The sequence below is a fragment of the Eublepharis macularius genome, chromosome 2 (assembly GCF_028583425.1).
Source record: "Eublepharis macularius isolate TG4126 chromosome 2, MPM_Emac_v1.0, whole genome shotgun sequence".
NCBI classification, from domain to species: Eukaryota; Metazoa; Chordata; class Lepidosauria; order Squamata; family Eublepharidae; genus Eublepharis; species Eublepharis macularius.
Genome location: NC_072791.1, coordinates 7,648,711 through 7,667,824, shown reverse-complemented (window position 1 = coordinate 7,667,824; position 19,114 = coordinate 7,648,711). Strand labels below are relative to the sequence as shown.

At 47.3% G+C, this 19,114-nt stretch overlaps 1 protein-coding gene across 1 annotated transcript in view; it reads right to left on the bottom strand.

Moving 5' to 3' along the window:
• LOC129324587 (maestro heat-like repeat-containing protein family member 2B) overlaps positions 1 to 18,891 on the bottom strand; it is a 90,475-nt gene extending 71,584 nt beyond the window's left edge. The window contains exons 1-8 of the mRNA XM_054971913.1: positions 18,784 to 18,891; positions 12,980 to 13,072; positions 11,517 to 11,660; positions 9,204 to 9,252; positions 7,076 to 7,192; positions 4,436 to 4,509; positions 4,106 to 4,228; positions 2,375 to 2,479 (exon numbers count right to left, since the gene is read on the bottom strand). Of these exons, the coding sequence (XP_054827888.1) occupies positions 2,375 to 2,479; positions 4,106 to 4,228; positions 4,436 to 4,509; positions 7,076 to 7,192; positions 9,204 to 9,252; positions 11,517 to 11,660; positions 12,980 to 13,072; positions 18,784 to 18,891 (813 nt within the window). The remainder of the gene's footprint in view (positions 1 to 2,374; positions 2,480 to 4,105; positions 4,229 to 4,435; positions 4,510 to 7,075; positions 7,193 to 9,203; positions 9,253 to 11,516; positions 11,661 to 12,979; positions 13,073 to 18,783) is intronic.
• Between the last annotated feature and the right edge of the window lie 223 nt (positions 18,892 to 19,114).

The following is a 19,114-nucleotide window of genomic DNA, read 5'->3' as shown; positions in this document are numbered from 1 at the left end:
ATGAATTGCAAAGTTTTTTGTGATGGCCCGATGTCAATGGGGACTACTATTGCATTCTTTCATAGTCGGGAAGTTTCTATTGCCAGATCTCTATACTGAATCGTTTTTTCTTGTTCTTTTCCCTGATAACGTTCTTTTATCCTAATAATAATAATAATAATAATAATAATAATAATAATAATAATAATAATAATAATAATAATAATAATATCATCATCCTGGGGAAGCCAGCATTGAAGAAAAAGAAGATGGAAAAATTATTTAATATAGAGATCTGGCAGTAGAAACTACCCTATTACTACTACTACTACTACTACTACTACTACTACTACTACTACTACTACTACTACTACTACTACTACTACTACTACTACTACTACTTTGAAAGGTTCAGGGCTGAATGGAATAGTCTCAAACCATCATTTCTGGAAGGAAAGGGAGCTTTGAGGAAAGGACGAAAAGTTCCACAACAGCCCTGCCTCTCGCTCACCCCTTCATCACTTCCAGTTCATGGACTGGCAGCCACAAAGTCTCTGCTCCTCACGGACGATTGGTGCCTTTTTTTGTCTTCGCTTGCCTCACCAGAGTCAGACCAGAAGAGACAACTTCCTGAGTGGGCAGGAAGTGTTGCCCACTCAGAGCCAAGCTACAAGTGACGCCTGACACAGGTTGGACACTTGTCAGCTTCCCTCAAGTTTTGATGGGAAATGTAGGCGGCCTGGTCTTGCAGCTTGCCTCTCCATTTAATTGAAGTGTACAGAAACCCCCCAACACACACCCAGCGGAGGGGAAGGAAGGCGCCCGGTGAGAGTCCAATGCCTGCACTCCCCTCCTGACCGCATGTTCTCCCTCCCATAGACTGCCGCTCTGTAAACTTCAATTAAATGGAGAGCCAAGCTGCAAGACCAGAACGCCTACATTTCCCATCAAAACTTGCGGGAAGTTGACAAGTGTCCAACCTGTGTCAGGCGTCACTTGTAGCTTGGCTCTCAGACTTGGCTTTCTGATGTCATTGTGACATTGTGGTCTTCCCTATGGATCAATGGGACGACCTACTCATTCCCAAAATAAGAAAGGACCTTATAACAAGCCTGCTAACAGCTGCAAAGAGCGTTATTGCAACTTATTGGAAAAGTAATAGTGTCCCAACATTATCTGTCTGGCATAACAAGATCTGGGATCATTTCATTACTGAATAATTGAGTGACAAAATTTATCAAGTCGAGCACTTTCCCAACAGCACTAATTTTCAGGAGAAATGGTCTCCATTCTTTGAATATCTGGAAAACAATAATATCTGGGCTGTATCAAAGTTTCACAAATCTGTTTTTGAATTGCTATAATGTAGTTCTTAGAATTTAAGCCTTATTTTAAGCCTTATACTTCACATTGTATATAGTATTGTTATTTGGTTATTGGTTGTGTTTTAGTTACCAATTGCTACTTGTTAATCTATGCTATCTTGTAATTTATTGTATGCTTTTTATTAATAAAATTTTGTTTAATTAAAAAAAAGAAAGAAAAGAAAGATGACTATGGTGAGGGGGAATACATTAGAGGCTTATAAAATTATTCACGATGTGGAGAAAGCAGAGAGGATTCTCCTATTATACCAGAAATAAGAGGCACGTCAGAATGCTGTCCAGATTTGACAGAATGAATGAATAAACTATACCAATATGCATCAATGGCAAAATTAACATCTTATATACACAATAGGTCCTTCCTAGACTTTCAGGAAAAATTGAAAGCTTTTTTTTATTATGTAGCTGAAGATGAAGAAAAAAACGAAGAACAATTAATAGTAAAAGGCAGGGCTTTTTTTCTAGAAAAAGAGGTGGTGGAACTCAGTGGGTTGCCCTCGGCGAAAATGGTCACATGGCTGGTGGCCCCGCCCCCTGATCTCCAGACAGAGGGGAGTGGAGACTGCCCTCCGTGCCGCTCCAGCTCCAGCGGCGTGGAGGGCAATCTCAACTCCGCTCTGTCTGGAGATCAGGGGGCGGGGCCACCAGCCATGTGACCATTTTCAAGAGGTTCCGGAACTCCGTTCCCCCGCGTTCCCCCTGAAAAGAAGCCCTGGTAAAAGGGATTCATTATCAACTTAGTAATTTAAAATGTTGAATATAAAACATTGAATATAAATGTATTTTATAAGTAAGGGGATGGTGGGGAGAAATATTTTGTGGTTTAGATATTCTGTTATAAATAGCTATTTTTGATTTATGCAACTACATTATATAATCCCTTTTTATTTCTTTCGGTATCCCCTTTTATTATTATTTTGTTTTTTAAAAATAAAATATATTATGTAAAGAGGGGGGGGATGACAGCAAAGAGGATTTTAACATTGTGTAGAATCCAATCAGCCACTCACTTTACTCATCCCTTCTGCAGAGGTGTTCAGATTCTCCAAGACATCGATACAGATTTCCTGAATATCGTCTTTTTCTTTCTGACGCAGGAGACTGGCTTTTGCCCTCTTGTGTGAAACATGAAAAGGAAGCACAGGGTAGAAAAGACCTCAGGGGCAGAGGGGGGGAACTGTGGAAGATAAAAGGCCAGACAAGTTTGGTGTAGTGGTTAAGAGTGGCAGGACTCTAATCTGGAGAGCCAGGTTTGATTCCTCGCTCCTCCACTTGAAGACAGCTGGGTGTCCTTGGGTCAGTCACAGCTCTCTTGGAGCTCTCTCAGCTCCACCCACCGCACAGGGTGATTGTTGTTGTGGGCATAATAATAGCATACTTTGCAATCTGCTTTGAGTGGGCGTTAAGTTGTCCTGAAAGGCAGTATTTAATTCAAATGTTGCTGTTATTATTATTATTGTATTCATCTTCTCCCGTGGGGACAGCTTCCTTGCTTCCTCCCATGCTGTCTGTGCAGACTTCAAACTGGGCTGTAAATAAATATTTATTTATAAGAAGGGGTCATTTTGTAGAAAAAGAGCTGGAGGAACTCATTAGCGTAACTCATTAGCATAAACTACAGCCCTTGCCATCACCGGAATTGTGTCATTAGCATAACTGATTTGCATATGCCACATCCCCTGACATCACCTATCCTGGCTGTTTTGGACACAATCCTGGCCATTCAGGGCTGAAATTGGGCCCAAAATGGCAAAAAGGGGCTGAAAACGGCTGAAAAGTGGCCCAAAACGGTCAGGATCGGGCCGCTACTGAGCGGGAGAGTGATCCACCACCTGTTAGAGGCCTGATCCGGGCTGTTTCGGCCCCAATCTGGGCTGAAACAGGCCCAAAATGGCTGAGAGTCAGGTGGGCGGGGCCACCTATCATGTGACCTCTTTGGGGAACTGCCGGAACTGCTTTCCTGTGCGTTCCCCCTCAAAATGAGCCCTGTTTATAAGTGAAGTATTTATTTACTTCACTTATACCCTGCCTTTCTCCCCCGTGGGGAACCAAAGCAGCTCCCATCATTCTCCTCTCCTACATTTTTTGTCGTCACAGGAACCCTGTGAGGTAGGTTATCCTGAGAGACTGTGACTGACCCAAGGCCACTGTGGGGATTCGTACCTGGGTCTCCCAGACCCCAGTCTGACACTCTGAACATTACACCGCGCTGGCACTCATTTTGTCGTTCGTCTCGGAGCTCTGAGCCAGTAGCACACAGTGCGGGGAGGGTGCAGCCTTGAAGAGGAGGAGGATAAAAATGGACTAGGCTCTTGGGGTTACTCTCTGCTTAGAGAACAGAGTCTATCACATGAGGGACTGTGGGTTGATTCCCGTTAGGGTTGCCAGCCTCCAGGTGGTAGTTGGAGATCTCCCAGAATTACAACTGATCTCCCGGCCAAAGAGATCAGTTCCCCTAGAGAAAAATGGCTGCTTTGAAGGGTGAACTCTATATCATTACCCCACTGAGGCCCCTCCCCTCTCCAAACCCCGCCATCTCCAGTCTCCACCCCCCAAATCTCCAGGAATTTCCCAACCTGGACCTGGCAACCCTAATTCCCGTGGAACAAAGCGGACCGAGGCTTGCCACACTAGGTGCTTCAGTTGAGCCAAGCAGGTTCTGGAATGGGGGGGGGGACTCTAAAGGACTGGTTGCCTTCCGATCCCCAGAGGAACTCGCCTTGGTCTCACACCCTACTTACTGGCTGGTCAACTGGCCGGTTGAACTGCTGGAAGACGTAGGCCACCATGTCCCACACGGCACAGCCCTCCACGTTCTGGGAGCGGAGGAGCTCTTTAATGAACCCCAACGTCGCCTTGATCACCTGGCATGGAGGAAACAGGGAAGCCCTTTACAAAACTTATTTTCCCAGCTTTCCCCAAATGCTGAAAAGATCCACCCACCCTAGAGAAAGCCTTTGAGTGTGATGGAGCAGATCCAACATCCTCCCAAGGAGGGACGGAGAAGAGACCTTTTTTGCTCTGCAAGTTGCCAGACTGCAGCCTCCCAACAAGCCCCTCCCAGGTCTTACCGCTTCACGGGGATCATCCAGAATGCATTTCACAGCATCCACAATCGGCTGTTTCCTGCTTCTGGTTTCACACACTGGAAGAGGCAAGAAGAGGAGAGGATGAGCTGGAGCCTGATTTTATATAGAAAACTATTTTAAAAAAAAAGATGCAATTTACTTTTTACAGACTGACAGAGGAGCCCCGTGGCGCAGAGTGGTAAGCGGCAGTACTGCAGCCCAAGCTCTGCTTATGACCTGAATTCGATTGTGGTGGAAGCTGGGTTCAAATAGCTGGCTCAAGGTTGACTCAGGGCCAAGCTACAAGTGACGAAAGACACAGGTTGGACACTTGTCAGCTTCCCTTAAATTTTGATGGGAAATGTAGGCGTCCTGGTCTTGCAGCTTGGCTCTCTGACTGCTGTCCAATGGGCTTTTCAACTGTCACTTGTCCAACATTCCGCCAAGCTGCCTACATTTCCCATCAAAACTTGAGGGAAGCTGACAAGTGTCCAACCTGTGTCAGGCGTCACTTGTAGTTTGGCCCTCAGCCTTTTATCCTTCCAAGTTTGGTAAAATGAGTACCCAGTTTCCTGGGGGTAAAGTGAAGATGACTGGGGAAGGCAATGGCAAACCACCCCATAAAAAGTCTGCCAAGAAAACGTCGTGATGCGATGCCCCCCCCCCCCCGGGTCAGTAATGACTTGGTGCTTGCTAGCATAGAGATCCATGACCTTCATCACATCTTTTAAATTGTCCCTAGTTAAAACCTTCCATCTGCCACAAACTTACGGGTGGCCTTAAGGAAGCCTCTGTCACACACACTCAGGGCCAAGCTACAAGTGACAAATGACACTTGAACGGCAAGTGAACAGACTCACGTGTATTCCTCCCTGTTCACTTGCGCTCCACTTTGATCAAATGGAGTGCAAGTGGAGCGCAAGTGAACAGGGAGAAATACATGAGTCTGTTCATTTGCCGTTCAAGTGTCTTTCGTCACTTGTAGCTTGGCTCTTAGCCCCCATGTGCAGTTAGACTGTTGTGATCTTTAACAAAATCATGGCTGTAAACAATTTCGAACACTGGAAGCGCTATATAAATGCAGGGTGTTGTCATTTGATATTTGCAAAGGGGTCGACATGTTTATCCATTTTAGCAAAATAAAACAAAAAGCCAGGGACACTTCAGAGGCTAGAGACGTTTATTTCAATATGAGCTTAGATGAGTCGTGGCTCACTTCCTCAGATATCTGAAGGGAAAATCATTCTGGGAATTCTTCTTATGGGAAAGATTATGGGGGAGGGTGAGAAGTAGCAACAACAGTAACAACAGTGAGCTTATAGAGCAGTGAACAAAGTCAGTGTTATTATTATCCCCACCGTACAGCTGGGGAGCTGGGGCTAAGGGGAGTGGCTTACCTAGGGTTGCCAAGTCCCTATACCCTCCCGGAGGGAGGGGGGACCTGGCGCTTGCCTCGTATCTTAATCCCGCGCACTTGCAAAGTCCACACGTGCTCCTGGCGATGACGGCACTTCTGGGAAGTGACGTCATTGCGCCGGCAGTAGGCTTGCTCCCATGATTTGTGCAGGTCCAGTTTAGCCTGTTGGGGGGCAAAACTGGCCCCTGCGAATAATAGGAGCATGCCTGCTGCCGGGCACAGTAACGTCACTTTTCAGAAGTGATATCGTTGCACTTACCAGGGAGCGTGCCCACTACGCTCATGCCTGGGAGGTCCTTGCCTGCAGGGCCTGTTCCCCACACCTTTCCCCCCTGCCAGCCAGGTAAACATTGGCAGAGAGCAGAGGCTGGGAGAGGGGGATCTGCCACCCCCACTGGGGGACTAGCAGCCCAAGACTTATCTGAGGCCACCTGCTGAGCTCATGGCAGTATCGGGATTCAAACCAGCAGAGTGCTGATTTGCATCCCAACCACTTAACTGCTAGGCTACAGCATTAAAACTGTAGTTTTAGTGTTTAATGTGCCAGTGGACTTCTGCATTCTTGTTGGATATGACACTCGTATGCTCAGTTCCAGTTATGCAATGACTCCTGGCTAGGGTTATATCTGGGTAGGGATGCCAATCCCCCGCCAGGGGCAGGGGATTCCCTGCTTCCACCCCCCACCCTCACTTACCTAGCCAGTGGGGGGAAGGCACCTCCTGGGGCGCACTCCCAGGCGGCATGGTGTGCTCCTGTGCACCACAGCGCACCGATTCGGGCTGACCTGGGCCCAATTCGGCTCGAATTGGGCCTGAATTAGGCCACTGTGGAGTGCGGGAGCACTCCAGCACTCCACAGCAGCTGGATTCAGGACGATTCAGGCCTGATTCAGCCCCCTGGGGAGCATAGGTGTGCTTACAGAGTGCCATGTGACCCATGTGATGATGTCACTTCCTGGAAGTGATGTCATCACACAGGCCGGTCTTTTGGTCATTATACGTGTGTAAATATTATTATGATTTTTTAAGATTGCTGTATACCTTGTTCTGAGTATTTAAAGGTGTTTCATATACAATGTTTTAATCTTATGAATCTGTGTACTGAGCAATAAATAGTTGTATTTAATTTACATGATTTTTTTGTTAATGTTTTGAATGCTCCAAAGGATTATGTGGGTGCCCAAAGCTGTCAAAGAGCCCTTTGGAGTGTGACTTTTGTTACTCACAGTTATCACTAACAACGATGGCTTTGAGGTATTTGAGTAAGACCACACGGACGTGTTCAGTGTTGTCCTTCATTTGAGTCTGTAAGAAGTCCAGGGCATCCATGGGAGAACAGCAAACTGTGAGGGAAAGAAGCCACAACTTCAGGCTAACATCGCAAGACTCGAAGAGCCAACAGTTCTGAGGAGAATCATGAGGAAACAACTGCCATTTCCACACGTCCTTAAAGGGACGTCCCACTCATTGAATACTGCCAGCTTTTCCCCTTCACTTCACACATCTCTGATTTCAAAACAGTAGCAGGCTGTTTGGCTTCCATTTTTTCTGCATCTTTTCTGAGAATACACTTTCCCGCAACCCTGAAAATGTGTCGACAAAATGGAAGCCAAACAGCCTGCTACCATTTTGAAATCGGAGACGTGTGAAGGGAGAAAGTTGGCAGCATTCAGTGAGTGGGCCGTCCCTTCAAGGACGTGTGGAAATGGCCAACATTCAGAGTTAACCAGGGTAAAAGCAAACTAACCACCCCATCTGAAGGCCAGGCTTGAAAGGGCCTAAGAGCAACAACAGTGTGTCTCAGAGCAGGGCTGGATCTAGGGTTGCCAGCGCCCAGGGCAACCCAAGTCTGGCCCCTATGTGATGTCATCACGCAGGGCGAAGCGTGCTGCCCGCACGGCAATCTGGGTGCCCTGGCATGCTGCGGAGTTGGCGGAGGCAGCGTGGGGGTCTGGGAAGCCTTCTGTGCCATTCGCCTGCCCTGCAGGACAGGGGGCGGCTGGCCACCCCCTGTCCTGCAGGGCAGGCGAATGGCATGGGTGGCCTCCCAGTCCCCTGCGCTGCCTTTTGCCTGCCCCACAGGGCAGGGGGCATGCGGCAAGCCAGCCACTCCCTGTCCTGTGGGGCAGGCAAAAGGCAGTACAAAGGGCTGGGAGGCTGCCCGCACACTCCTGGTGGCTGGCAGCTGCACCTGGCGCCCCCTCCTTGGCAGCGCCGGGGGCAGACTACCCCCCTACCCCTCTCAATCCGGCCCTGTCTCAGAGTTATGCTGGCATATCCCAAAGATACAACAGTATACCTGGAGGTGTGGCAGCAACGATCCCTGCTAACTTCAGAGTCATTGGATTTTGCCCATGTGGTTCTGATACAGTCTCTATCTGGGAGCTTAAAGCAGAAGTTCGGGATGGGGGCACTTCAGCCTAGGACTGCCAACTCCAGGTTGGAAATTCCTGGAGGTTTGGGGATGGAGCCTGTGGAACATTGGGTTTGGGGAGGGGAGGGACCTCAGCAGAGTATAATGCCTTACGGTCCACTCTCCAAAGTAGCCATTCTTCTCCAGGGGAACTGATCTCTGTGGTCTGGAGATAGTTGTAATTCCAAGAGATCTCCAGGCCCACCTGAAGGTTGGCAACTCTACTTCAACCTTTTTTTTATTGGTACTTCATTCCAGCCCCTGTTGCTTCCTTTCACTCTGGACATTATGCAAAACCAGGGTTTAATTAAACTAAGAGCCAAGCTACAAGTGACGCCTGACACAGGTTGGACACTTGTCAGCTTCCCTCTTGATGGGAAATGTAGGCGTCCTGGTCTTGCATCTTGGCTCTCCGACGGCTGTCCAATGGACTTTTCAACTGTCACTTGTCCAACATTCCACCAAGCTGCCTACATTTCCCATCAAAACTCGAGGGAAGCTGACAAGCATCCAACCTGTGTCAGGCATCACTTGTAGTTTGGCTCTAAGTATAGTCAAGGTCAGTGTCTGAACACGGCCTATTCCACTAACTGGTCACTTGGGGAATCTGTCAATTCAGCACCTGAAACCATAATTTGAAATTGTCTTATTAACAACAACTGTGGTTTTGTGCCATGTCTGAAATCAGACTTCTTGGCTTAATATTGGCTTATTCCCAAGCGTGACCCTCATTCATACCCCACCTACACAGATGCCCAAGCAGAGTGAAAGCAACGAAAGCAGTGTTTCTCATGGCCAATCAGGAGGATTCGAGTGATTGCCTGACAGTCTAAACCTGGTTCCACTAACTAACCATAATTGAAGCAAACCACGGTTGGTTTTTTGTGTGTGTTTTGCCCGAACTGAGCCCCACGGCCCAGCTATCCAGCCGCCGTTCTTACCCAAGTGGCTGAAAGCCTCCATCAACACGTCGCGATGCTCTCTGGTGAACTGCAGGTGCCAAAAGCGTTCCCAAAGAAGCCGGAAAAAGAGGACAGAAGCCACCATTCAGGTAAAGGAGCCATCTTTGGAGACCAGCTCCCAAAAAAAGTTTTTGGTTCACATATTAACACGGGGAATGGCATCTTTGATCTGTTAGCGGAAGTTGCTGATGGATGTGGATTTCTTCCACTGTCTCCTACCCTCAGCTGTACCTTCCTGTCCTGGGAGAGCTGAACTCTGGGGTTGCAAGATCTGTTTGAGGGTACACTGAGGAGGGAGAAAGGAGAGGAGTCACCCGCCTCTCGTGGAACGTGCTCAAGAGGGGGGATGATATTGCCCCATTCCTCTCCTTAGAGCAGGTCCTCGACCTGCATAGCTATTGGTCTGTGCAGTTCCCACACAATGAAGCACCTGGTGGAACTCTCTGCCTGAAGACACTCAGTCTCGCCAAGATCTGGTATCATTTTGGCAAGCCTGCAAGACGGAGATGTTCCACCGGGCATATGGTTGAGGCCAGTATTAGGACCATCATTGAGCCTCCCGTCGCCTTCTCCTATCCAATGACATCCCGTCCGTCCGGTTGTCTCCCTCTTTGTATTTGAGGGCGGGAATGTGCAATAGGCCATCCGAGTTATGATTTTATGATATGATTTTAATTGTATTTATATAATTATGTATTTTATGAATGTTGTACCCCGTCCTAAGCCCGCTTGCGGGGAGGGAGGGCTAAGTACCAAATAAAGTAAAGTAAGTAAAGGAAACCAGCAGGGGAGGCTGAGGGGAACACGGAGAGATCCCCAATTTCTGACGGTCAGGCAGGCAGGCCGAGCGAGCAGAGCCCTCAGACGTTGTTGAGGGGCTCCATGTCTCCCTTGAAGGCACAACCATCTAGCATATGACACTTATGAATACAGTTAGTCAGCACAAAGGGAAGCAGCTTCAGTGATAAGGTGAGACCCTCCATCCATTGGCTGTAAGGCAAATGGTCTTGGGAACGTGGCAGTTAAGACTTTCAAAATACAACCAAGATTTGGGTGGGGCTTTTATTTATTTGTTTGTTTGTTTGTTTATGTCATTTATAGTCCGCCTTTCTCACTGAGACTCAAGGCGGATTACACAGTATGAGATTAGTACAGTCAATTTCAAGGACATTTCCATAAACAATGCCATACGACTAGGGGTCATTTCGTAGAAAAAGAGCTGGAGGAACTCATTAGCATACCTCATTAGCATACCCCATTAGCATACCTCATTAGCATACCTCATTAGCCTATGCCACACCCCTTGACATCACCGGCAGTGTGTCATTAGCATAACTGATTTGCATATGCCACACCCCCTAACATCACCTATCCTGGCTGTTTTGAACCCAATCCTGGCCATTCAGGGCCGAAATTGGGCCCAAAATGGCTGAGAGTCAGGTGGGTGGGGCCACCTGACATGTGACCTCTTTGGGGAACTGCCGGAACTGCGTTCCTGCGTGTTCCCCCTCGAAATGAGCCCTGCGTATGATAAATGAATGCAAGTTTACAAAGACATATTAGCAAGAATCCAATGCAGAGTTGAAGAAATGCTGAAATAAGCAATTCTAGGGCTGGCATTAGACCATATGAAGCACAAGTAGCTCATAGGAGCACATATTTAAGACATCCCGTAGTACATAAGGCAACATAGTGGTGAAGTCTATGGTCCCTAACTTATTAGCGAAGCATCTGAGAGCCCCTCCCTACAATACAAAATCATTTGCAGAAAGCTAGGAGAGGGGGGGCTCTCCTGACCTCCTCAGGCAGGCTGTTCCACAGGGTAGGGGCCACCACAGAGAAAGCCTGTGTACGAGCTGCTGTTGAATTTGCCCATGTGCAGCCTGGCACCTGCAGGAGGCCCTGTTCAGATGAGTGAAGCTGCCGTGGAGGAACATAGGGAGGGACGCCATCCCGTAGGTATGCCGGGCCACGGCCGTGAAGAGTTTTGTATGTGATAACCAATAGCTTGAACTTTTAGACCCATTTGATCCCTCATTGGGGTCAACAGTAACTTGAACAGAAAATGTAGTTCGTCATGAGCATTCTCTATTGGAATCCCCATTTGAGTCTAGGTTCTCTGACATGGCTAGGACAGGGATGATGCTCATACGATCATATTTTCTCCTCCTCCTCCATTGTAACCCTGTGAGGGAGGCTTGGTGGATAGTGGTTGACTGGCCTCAGGTTGTGGATTCAAAGCCAAATCTTCCCAGCTGTCTGCCACACTAAAGCACTCCGCCGGCACAATACCTGATCCTGCGCACCTGGTCCTCCTTGGATCTGTCCCTGCAGTGTGATCTCTAGGATCTGTGGCTTTGAGCTGTGGAATAAGAACCTGTCTGTGATCCTGGGCCACTTCTTCAATTGTTGGACTGAAGTACCAAGTGGGAGAACCTAGAACAGATGAAAGAATTTCAGGATTTTTTATATTAAAATGTCCAAACCACTTTCTTCTCTGTTCAAGGTTCTTTGTGGCTAGGGTTGCCAGCTCCAGGTTGGGAAATTCCTGGAGATTAGGAGGGTGGAGCCTGGAGAAGGTGGGGAATGAGCTCAGCAGTGTATAATGCTATACAGCCTAACCATTTTCTCCAGGGGAACTGATTTCTGTTGGCTGGAGATTAGTTGTAATTCCAGGAGATCTCCAGCCACCACCTGGAGGCTGGCAACCCTATTTGTGGCCATTCTACAGTTGTGTGACTTGCCCTTCATTTCGAAGTAGGAATGAATTTAAAAGTGCTCAGAAGGTCTCGTGAGTATTGGGTTGACATTTGCTGGGCCTGGGGCTGAATGCTTTCAGAGGGCCAAATTCTACCGTAACGGGAACTCCAGATGTGTAATTTGGCCCTACAAAGCTTCCGTGGGTAGGATGGATCAAGGGAACTTCACTAAGGAGTGGGGAGGGACTCTTCTCCACCCCGTACCATTTCCCCTATGGGTGGCAGCAAGCATCAGCAGGGGAGGGGGGACATCACGTGAGTACCTTTCCTTTCTCCTACAGATATTTAAAGCAGCCCTGCGGGTGGGACATTTGCAATCTTGAACTGGCACAGGGGGAAGAGTTATGCCCCCTTTCCACAGTGCTACATTCCTGTGTGATCCAGATTCCCTGGTAGACTGATTTGCAGATTTATGTCAGAGACAAGATTTGGCTCAGAGGGATCCACTAGGCCAGCATGGTTAAAATAGCCCACCTTTAGAAGGACCACACAACACAAGGAGCTGCAGCCATGTGACACGTGTGCTTTTTTTGGACAACACTGATACAAATGTAGGATTGCCAGGCCTCCCTCGATGACTACCATTCTACGAGTGGCAGCAGGAATAAATAAAATACTGCCAGCCTCTGAGCCAGTATGACACTTCCAGGTACAAGCCGTAAGCGACAATTGGTAGCTCTTGGAATCCTCAGAAACTCTATGGTAACCGTAGAGTTTTTGAGGATTCCTAGAGCTACGAATTGTCATTTACGGCTTGTAAACTCTATGGTAACCATAGAGTTTCTGGCAATTCCTAGAGCTACCTATTTTTGACTTATGGTTTGTACCTGTAAGTGATGTAGTGACGTCAGCGACATCACCTTTGTCACATGGCCCCCTTATATCTCCGCCTCATGCTGGTTGCCAGGCAGTCTTGCACCAGCATAATATCTGAATCAGACCAAATGTCACTAAGATCTTCTGAATCAGAGGAAGTTGAGATCTTCGTTGTCTTACCTGCTTGAATACAAAGTCACAGACAGCCTGGAACGTCTTCTTTGGCATTGGGGGTTTATATTCCTCACAGACATCCAAAAAAAGGCTCAGCCTCTAAAAACAGGAAATGACATTTTCACATATAAGCAACAAGAATACATCAACAAGTGACAAATTTAAAAATGACTGAGAACACAGCAGGGTGCAGATACTGGGTTGTATCCTGTCATTTTTCTCTAGGGTTGCCATCTCCAGCTTAGAAATCTCTTGGAGATTCAGGGCAGTGCCTGGAGAGGGCAGAGTTTGGGGAGGTAGTTCAGCAGAGAAGTGACATCACATCCTGGTCAATCCCTCCAATTCCTCCCCTTCCGGTGAGGTCACTTCCTACCACAAAACCCCCAATTTAAAATGTCCTCCTCATATCAGTTCCTTCCCCTTTTTTCTCTCAACTTACATTACCTTGTAGGCTCCTGTATGCATGGGCCCTATACGTCATACAAACTCCATGATCCCAAAGGGTATAATTAGCTGCTTTCCTCTCATGTTCTACTCAACATGTTTAAAAAAAACCCTCTCATAAGCCATGTCAGGTTTTTCTCATAAAAATCCATTCTGAAGGCCCACAGGAGGAAACCAGATGCCAGCAGCCACATTCCTCTTCTAAATCCCCAATATGGTTATTGGCTGTTTGGAGGTGAAAGCATTTAAGGGTGGAGACTGGGGAAAGTAACGTAATAGCATTATGTGACGCTTTAGGAACCCCCGTATGGTTTCTACCAGTACTCATATAAAAGTTTGTATGGATTTCTACCAATTCCTCCCTCAGGACATGGGAGAGCCCTCCCCCCAAGTGCTTACTAGTGAGTACAACTATTAAAAGCCCTGGTTTTTATCATAGAGATTGGAGGAATTCCTAGAGCATCGCATGATGCAATAACATTGTCCCCCACCCTGTTTTGCTCCCACTGCTCCACTGAACAAGGCCAGGGGCTGAAGCAGTGAGAGTGGGAGATAGCTCGCTGCAGCAACCTGGAAAGTCTAGTCTCTGACTCATTTGTGTCTTTACACCTAGTCTCTACAGTATTTAAATTTGCCAGCCTGAACCTGGAAACTGGAGAGGGGGTTGGGGAAGACACATGTAGGAGTTGCCCCGGGTGCTGCAACCCACACCACACCACTGTGTTCCACCACCTCTTTTCCCAGAAAAAAGAGGCACTTACCTGAAGCTTCTTCTCACGAGCACATACTCCCGGCGTGGTATGATGACATCACTTCCGGGAGTGATGCCATCATGCAATCCCTAGAAGTGCTCCTGGGCTTCATACTGGCCTGATTTGGGCACCTAAATGGTCTGAATCAGCCCGGTGCAAAGCCTGGAAGCTCTCCCAGGGCCTGCGAAATGACATCATTCCTGGGAATCATTCCCGGACATCATTCCTGGGAATCATTCCTGGACATCATTCCTGGACATCATTCCTGGGAATGATGTTGTGCTGTGCCAGGAGTGCACCTCAGGAGACCTGTGTCAGTCCCCAGCAGGTAGACCCCTCCAGCCCCTCCACAGGGAACACACATTGGTTCCAGCAGCAGTAGCTTTATTAGGATCTATGCAGTTCAGGTCTGTTCGCCATCACGGAGCTTGGCAGAAGTGACAATTCAAACCAAGCAATCTATGTTATATGTATTGTCGAAGGCTTTCACGGCTGGAGAACGATGGTTGTTGGGGGTTTTCCGGGCTGTATTGCCGTGGTCTTGGCATTGTAGTTCCTGACGTTTCGCCAGCAGCTGTGGCTGGCATCTTCAGAGGTGTAGCACCAAAAGACAGAGATCTCTCAGTGTCACAGTGTGGAAAAGGAGTAGGTCATTTGTATCTACTCAGGAGGGGTGGGGTTGAGCTGAGTCATTCTGTAAGAGTTTCCCAGGGTGTGGAATGCTAATGGCGGGAGGCTTCACTGTAACCTGAGGAGGTTCTTTTGCATATGGATTGGTGCTTGATGTGCTAATCTTCTCTGCAGGGCTATTGTCGGGTGTGGAGTGTTTTGTTGGCCTGGTGTTTTTCAGAACTGGAGCCCATGCTCTGTTCATTCTTAAGGTTTCTTCTTTCCTGTTGAAGTTTTGCTTATGCTTGTGAATTTCAATGGCTTCCCTGTGCAGTCTGACAAAGTAGTTGGAAGTGTTGTCCAGTATTTTGGTGTCCTGGAATAAGATACTGTGCCCTGTTTGAGTTAGGCTATGTTCAGCCACTGCTGATTTTTCAGGCTGTCCAAGTCTGCAGTGTCTTTCATGTTCTTTTATTCTTGTCTGGATGCTACGCTTTGTGGTCCCGATGTAAACTTGTCCACAGCTGCAGGGTATACGGTATACTCCTGCAGAGGTGAGGGGGTCTCTGCTGTCTTTTGCTGATCGTAGCATGTGTTGTATTTTTCGGGTGGGTCTGAATACTGCTTGAAGGTTATGCTTTTCCATAAGCTTTCCCATCTGATCAGTAATTCCTTTGATATATGGCAAAAACACTTTTCCTGTAGGTGACTGTTTTTCCTTGGTTGTTTGATTCATCCTGGGTTTGATTGCTCTTCGGATTTCATTTCTGGAGTAGCCATTTGCCTGAAGTGCGTGGTTTAGATGATTAATTTCCTCATTGAGAAAGCGCGGCTCACATATCCGTCTTGCACGATCCACTAATGTTTTCATTATGCCTCTTTTCTGTCGGGGGTGGTGATTGGAGTTTTTGTGTAAGTACCGATCAGTGTGAGTTGGTTTCCTGTAGACCTTGTGACCTAACTGAAAGTTTGCTTTGCGGATGACCAAGGTATCCAGGAATGAGAGTTTTCCCTCACTTTCTTTCTCCATTGTGAATTGTATGTTCAGGTGGATGTTGTTGAGATGATTCAAAAACTCCCTCAATTCTTCCTCCCCATGGCTCCAAATGATGAATGTATCATCCACAAACCGGAACCATACACTGGGTTTGTGGGGTGCTGATTCTAGAGCTGTTTTTTCAAAATGTTCCATGTAGAAGTTTGCTATAACTGGGCTGAGTGGGCTCCCCATGGCCACCCCATCCATCTGTTCATAGAATTCGTTGTCCCATTGGAAGTAACTGGTTGTCAGACAATGTTGGAATAAGGCTGTTACATCCTCTGGGAAAATCTGATTAATCAGTGCAATAGTGTCTTTTACTGGAACCTTGGTAAACAGGGATACAACATCAAAACTGACAAGTATGTCTTGTGGATTGAGTTTCAGAGAACTGATTTTGTTGATGAAATCTGCTGAATCTTTGATGTAAGACGAGGTTTTCCCGATGTGGTCCTGCAGGAGATCTGCCAGATGTCTAGCTAATTCATATGTCGGTGAACCAATGGCACTCACAATGGGTCGGAGTGGGACTGAATCTTTATGTATTTTGGGGAGTCCATATAGTCTAGGTGGCTGTGCTTCAGTCTTGCATAGTTTTCTGTGCGTGTCGGGATGTAGTGAGGAATTCTTGATCAGCGCATTTGTTAGCCTGGTGATTTTGCAAGTGGGATCTCGTTTTAGTTTTTTGTAGGTGGAGGGGTCCAGGAGTTCCTTAATCTTCTTTTTGTATTCCTCCGTTTTCATGATCACTGTAGCATTGCCTTTATCAGCTGGTAGAATGATGATGTCTGGATCTGCATTGAGGGTCTTGATGGCATTTCTCTCCTTGCGTGTTATATTGCTGGTGGGAAGCTTTGCCTTTCGTAGAATCCTGGCTGTCTCTCCTCTTATTTCCTCAGCTTCCTCTTCAGGTAGATGACGGATGGCAGCTTCTACATTTGCAATGATGTCTTCCACAGGAATTCTGGTGGGGGTGACTGCAAAGTTTCCTCCCTTTGCCAAGATGGAGGTTTCTTCTGGTGAGAGTTGACGGTCTGTCAGATTGATGACAATGCGTGCATTGTCGAGCATTGGGCTTGTCTGTCTTTTTTCCTGTAGTTTGTTAAACTTCTGCTTCTGTCTGGATGTGTGGTTGGTAAACACTTGTTCCATCTTCCTGTAGGTGAGATTATCGACCTTGTCCCAATCCTGACGTCTCATTTTATGGCTGGTGTTGATATGCAAGCAAAATAGCTCCTTGTCTGTGGCAGCAAGTTCTCTGCGGGTAGTGTGGATTCTCTCACGTAAGAGGGCCTGTTCTAGACGGTCATAAATGCGGTTCGCCTGTGTGGTTTTGAAGATTCTTTTAGTTGTGAGAAAAGATGGAATGGTTCTTGTGTCCCTGCAGCGTAGAAGAAAGGTCAAAGAACAGAGTAGATGTGCTTTCTTGTTCCGAAGTGTTTCCAATCTTCGGGTCTGTTGGAATGTTTCCTCCCCGTAGAGGTGTTCGATGTATTGTCGAAGGCTTTCACGGCTGGAGAACGATGGTTGTTGGGGGTTTTCCGGGCTGTATTGCCGTGGTCTTGGCATTGTAGTTCCTGACGTTTCGCCAGCAGCTGTGGCTGGCATCTTCAGAGGTGTAGCACCAAAAGACAGAGATCTCTCAGTGTCACAGTGTGACACTTTTCCACACTGTGACACTGAGAGATCTCTGTCTTTTGGTGCTACACCTCTGAAGATGCCAGCCACAGCTGCTGGCGAAACGTCAGGAACTACAATGCCAAGACCACGGCAATACAGCCCGGAAAACCCCCAACAACCATCAATCTATGTTATACTTGATTTTCCTGTGCTTCAAATGACAGTGAAGGTTTTGGCGTGCAAGCCTACACGAGTTCTGTGTGAACCCATTCAGTTATGACTATGCTTTAAGTATCCAATACATAATTCCCAGCATCTGGGAAACGGAGTGAAAACTGGCATCTAGACACATCAAGGTCGCAGCTAGCCGAGACTCACATATTTCTCTAAGATAACAGGAGAGGCCCTTTCTGGGTCCCAAGGAAGTAACGTCCACAATATGGTTACAGATGATCAGAGAGAGTTACACATCAATTTAGTAATAAAGCAATATAGTTTTAGCATATTGGGACACAAGAAATATAACAACCAGACAACCATGGCATGGCTGTACACAGACATGACAACCTGTTCCCATCCCTGTTCCCCCATCGGCCAGGTGAATGGGGGAGGGGGGAGCAGGCTGGGACCGGGGGATCCCCCACCCCTACTGAGGGAACAGCAACCCCCACTTTCAATGGAGTTTGTCTACCCTGTGGAATGGCCTGCCTGAGGAGGTGAGGGGAGCCCCCGCTCTCCTGGCTTTCTGTAAATGATACAAAACAAGCAGAGATCCTAGAGCTGAAGCTTTGGATGCAGGGCAGGGGGCAGGCCTTATCATGGCATTTTTGCTTCCCATTATTAAGGGGTAGATCCCACAGGTCTGTGCCATTAATGGCAGTGTCTTCCTCTGGCCTGCGGAACTAACCCTGATGTGCCAAGGAAAGAGTCCTTCTTGGCTGCTTCCACACACGTTGGATAATCCACTTTCAATACTCTTTAGTGAACATTTGGAACTGCTTTTCCGTGTGTGGAACAAAAAATCCACTTCCAAAGGATTGCTAAAGCGCATTGAAAGTGCATTATTCAACATGTGCGGAAATGGCCCTTGCCCCAGAGGAAGGTGCTGCTATTGGTCCGATGGCTCTACAGAATTTCAACCTGAGATGTTTCATTGCAATCTGTGAAAAGATTTTTTGCAAAAGTAAGTACACTTTCTGTGTGTATTTTGAACTCCAAAGGGGGAAAGCAACTTTGAGAGCCAGTTAGGGGTGAATAAACAGGACTGGGGAACTTGTTACACTGTGGATCTAGAAAATAAGTGGAAAGAACAATGCTTTAATGAAGAAATAAGGGAGGCCATTTACTTTGGCAACGAGGAAAGAGTCCAGACTTTTGCTCACTGCAAGCAGCTGTGGGACATTCTTGACTATCTCCTCTTGCTGCTCTTGACGCCGTATCAAGACCCCTAACATTGGCCACAGAGCTTTCATGGATGCTTCCTGAACCTGTGGAGAAAACAGAAGAAAAGAGTCTCCCTACCGTTTGGTGCCCCATAATGGTTAAGTCCTCATAAGAAAAAGCCCCAAGAAGAAACTCTTCTCAAAGGCAGGAAATGTGCTAATTATTGCAATGTCCACTGACAAGTCACTGAGAGAGGGCCTCGGAATGGAATCACTTTTCACGTCGCAGCTCTAC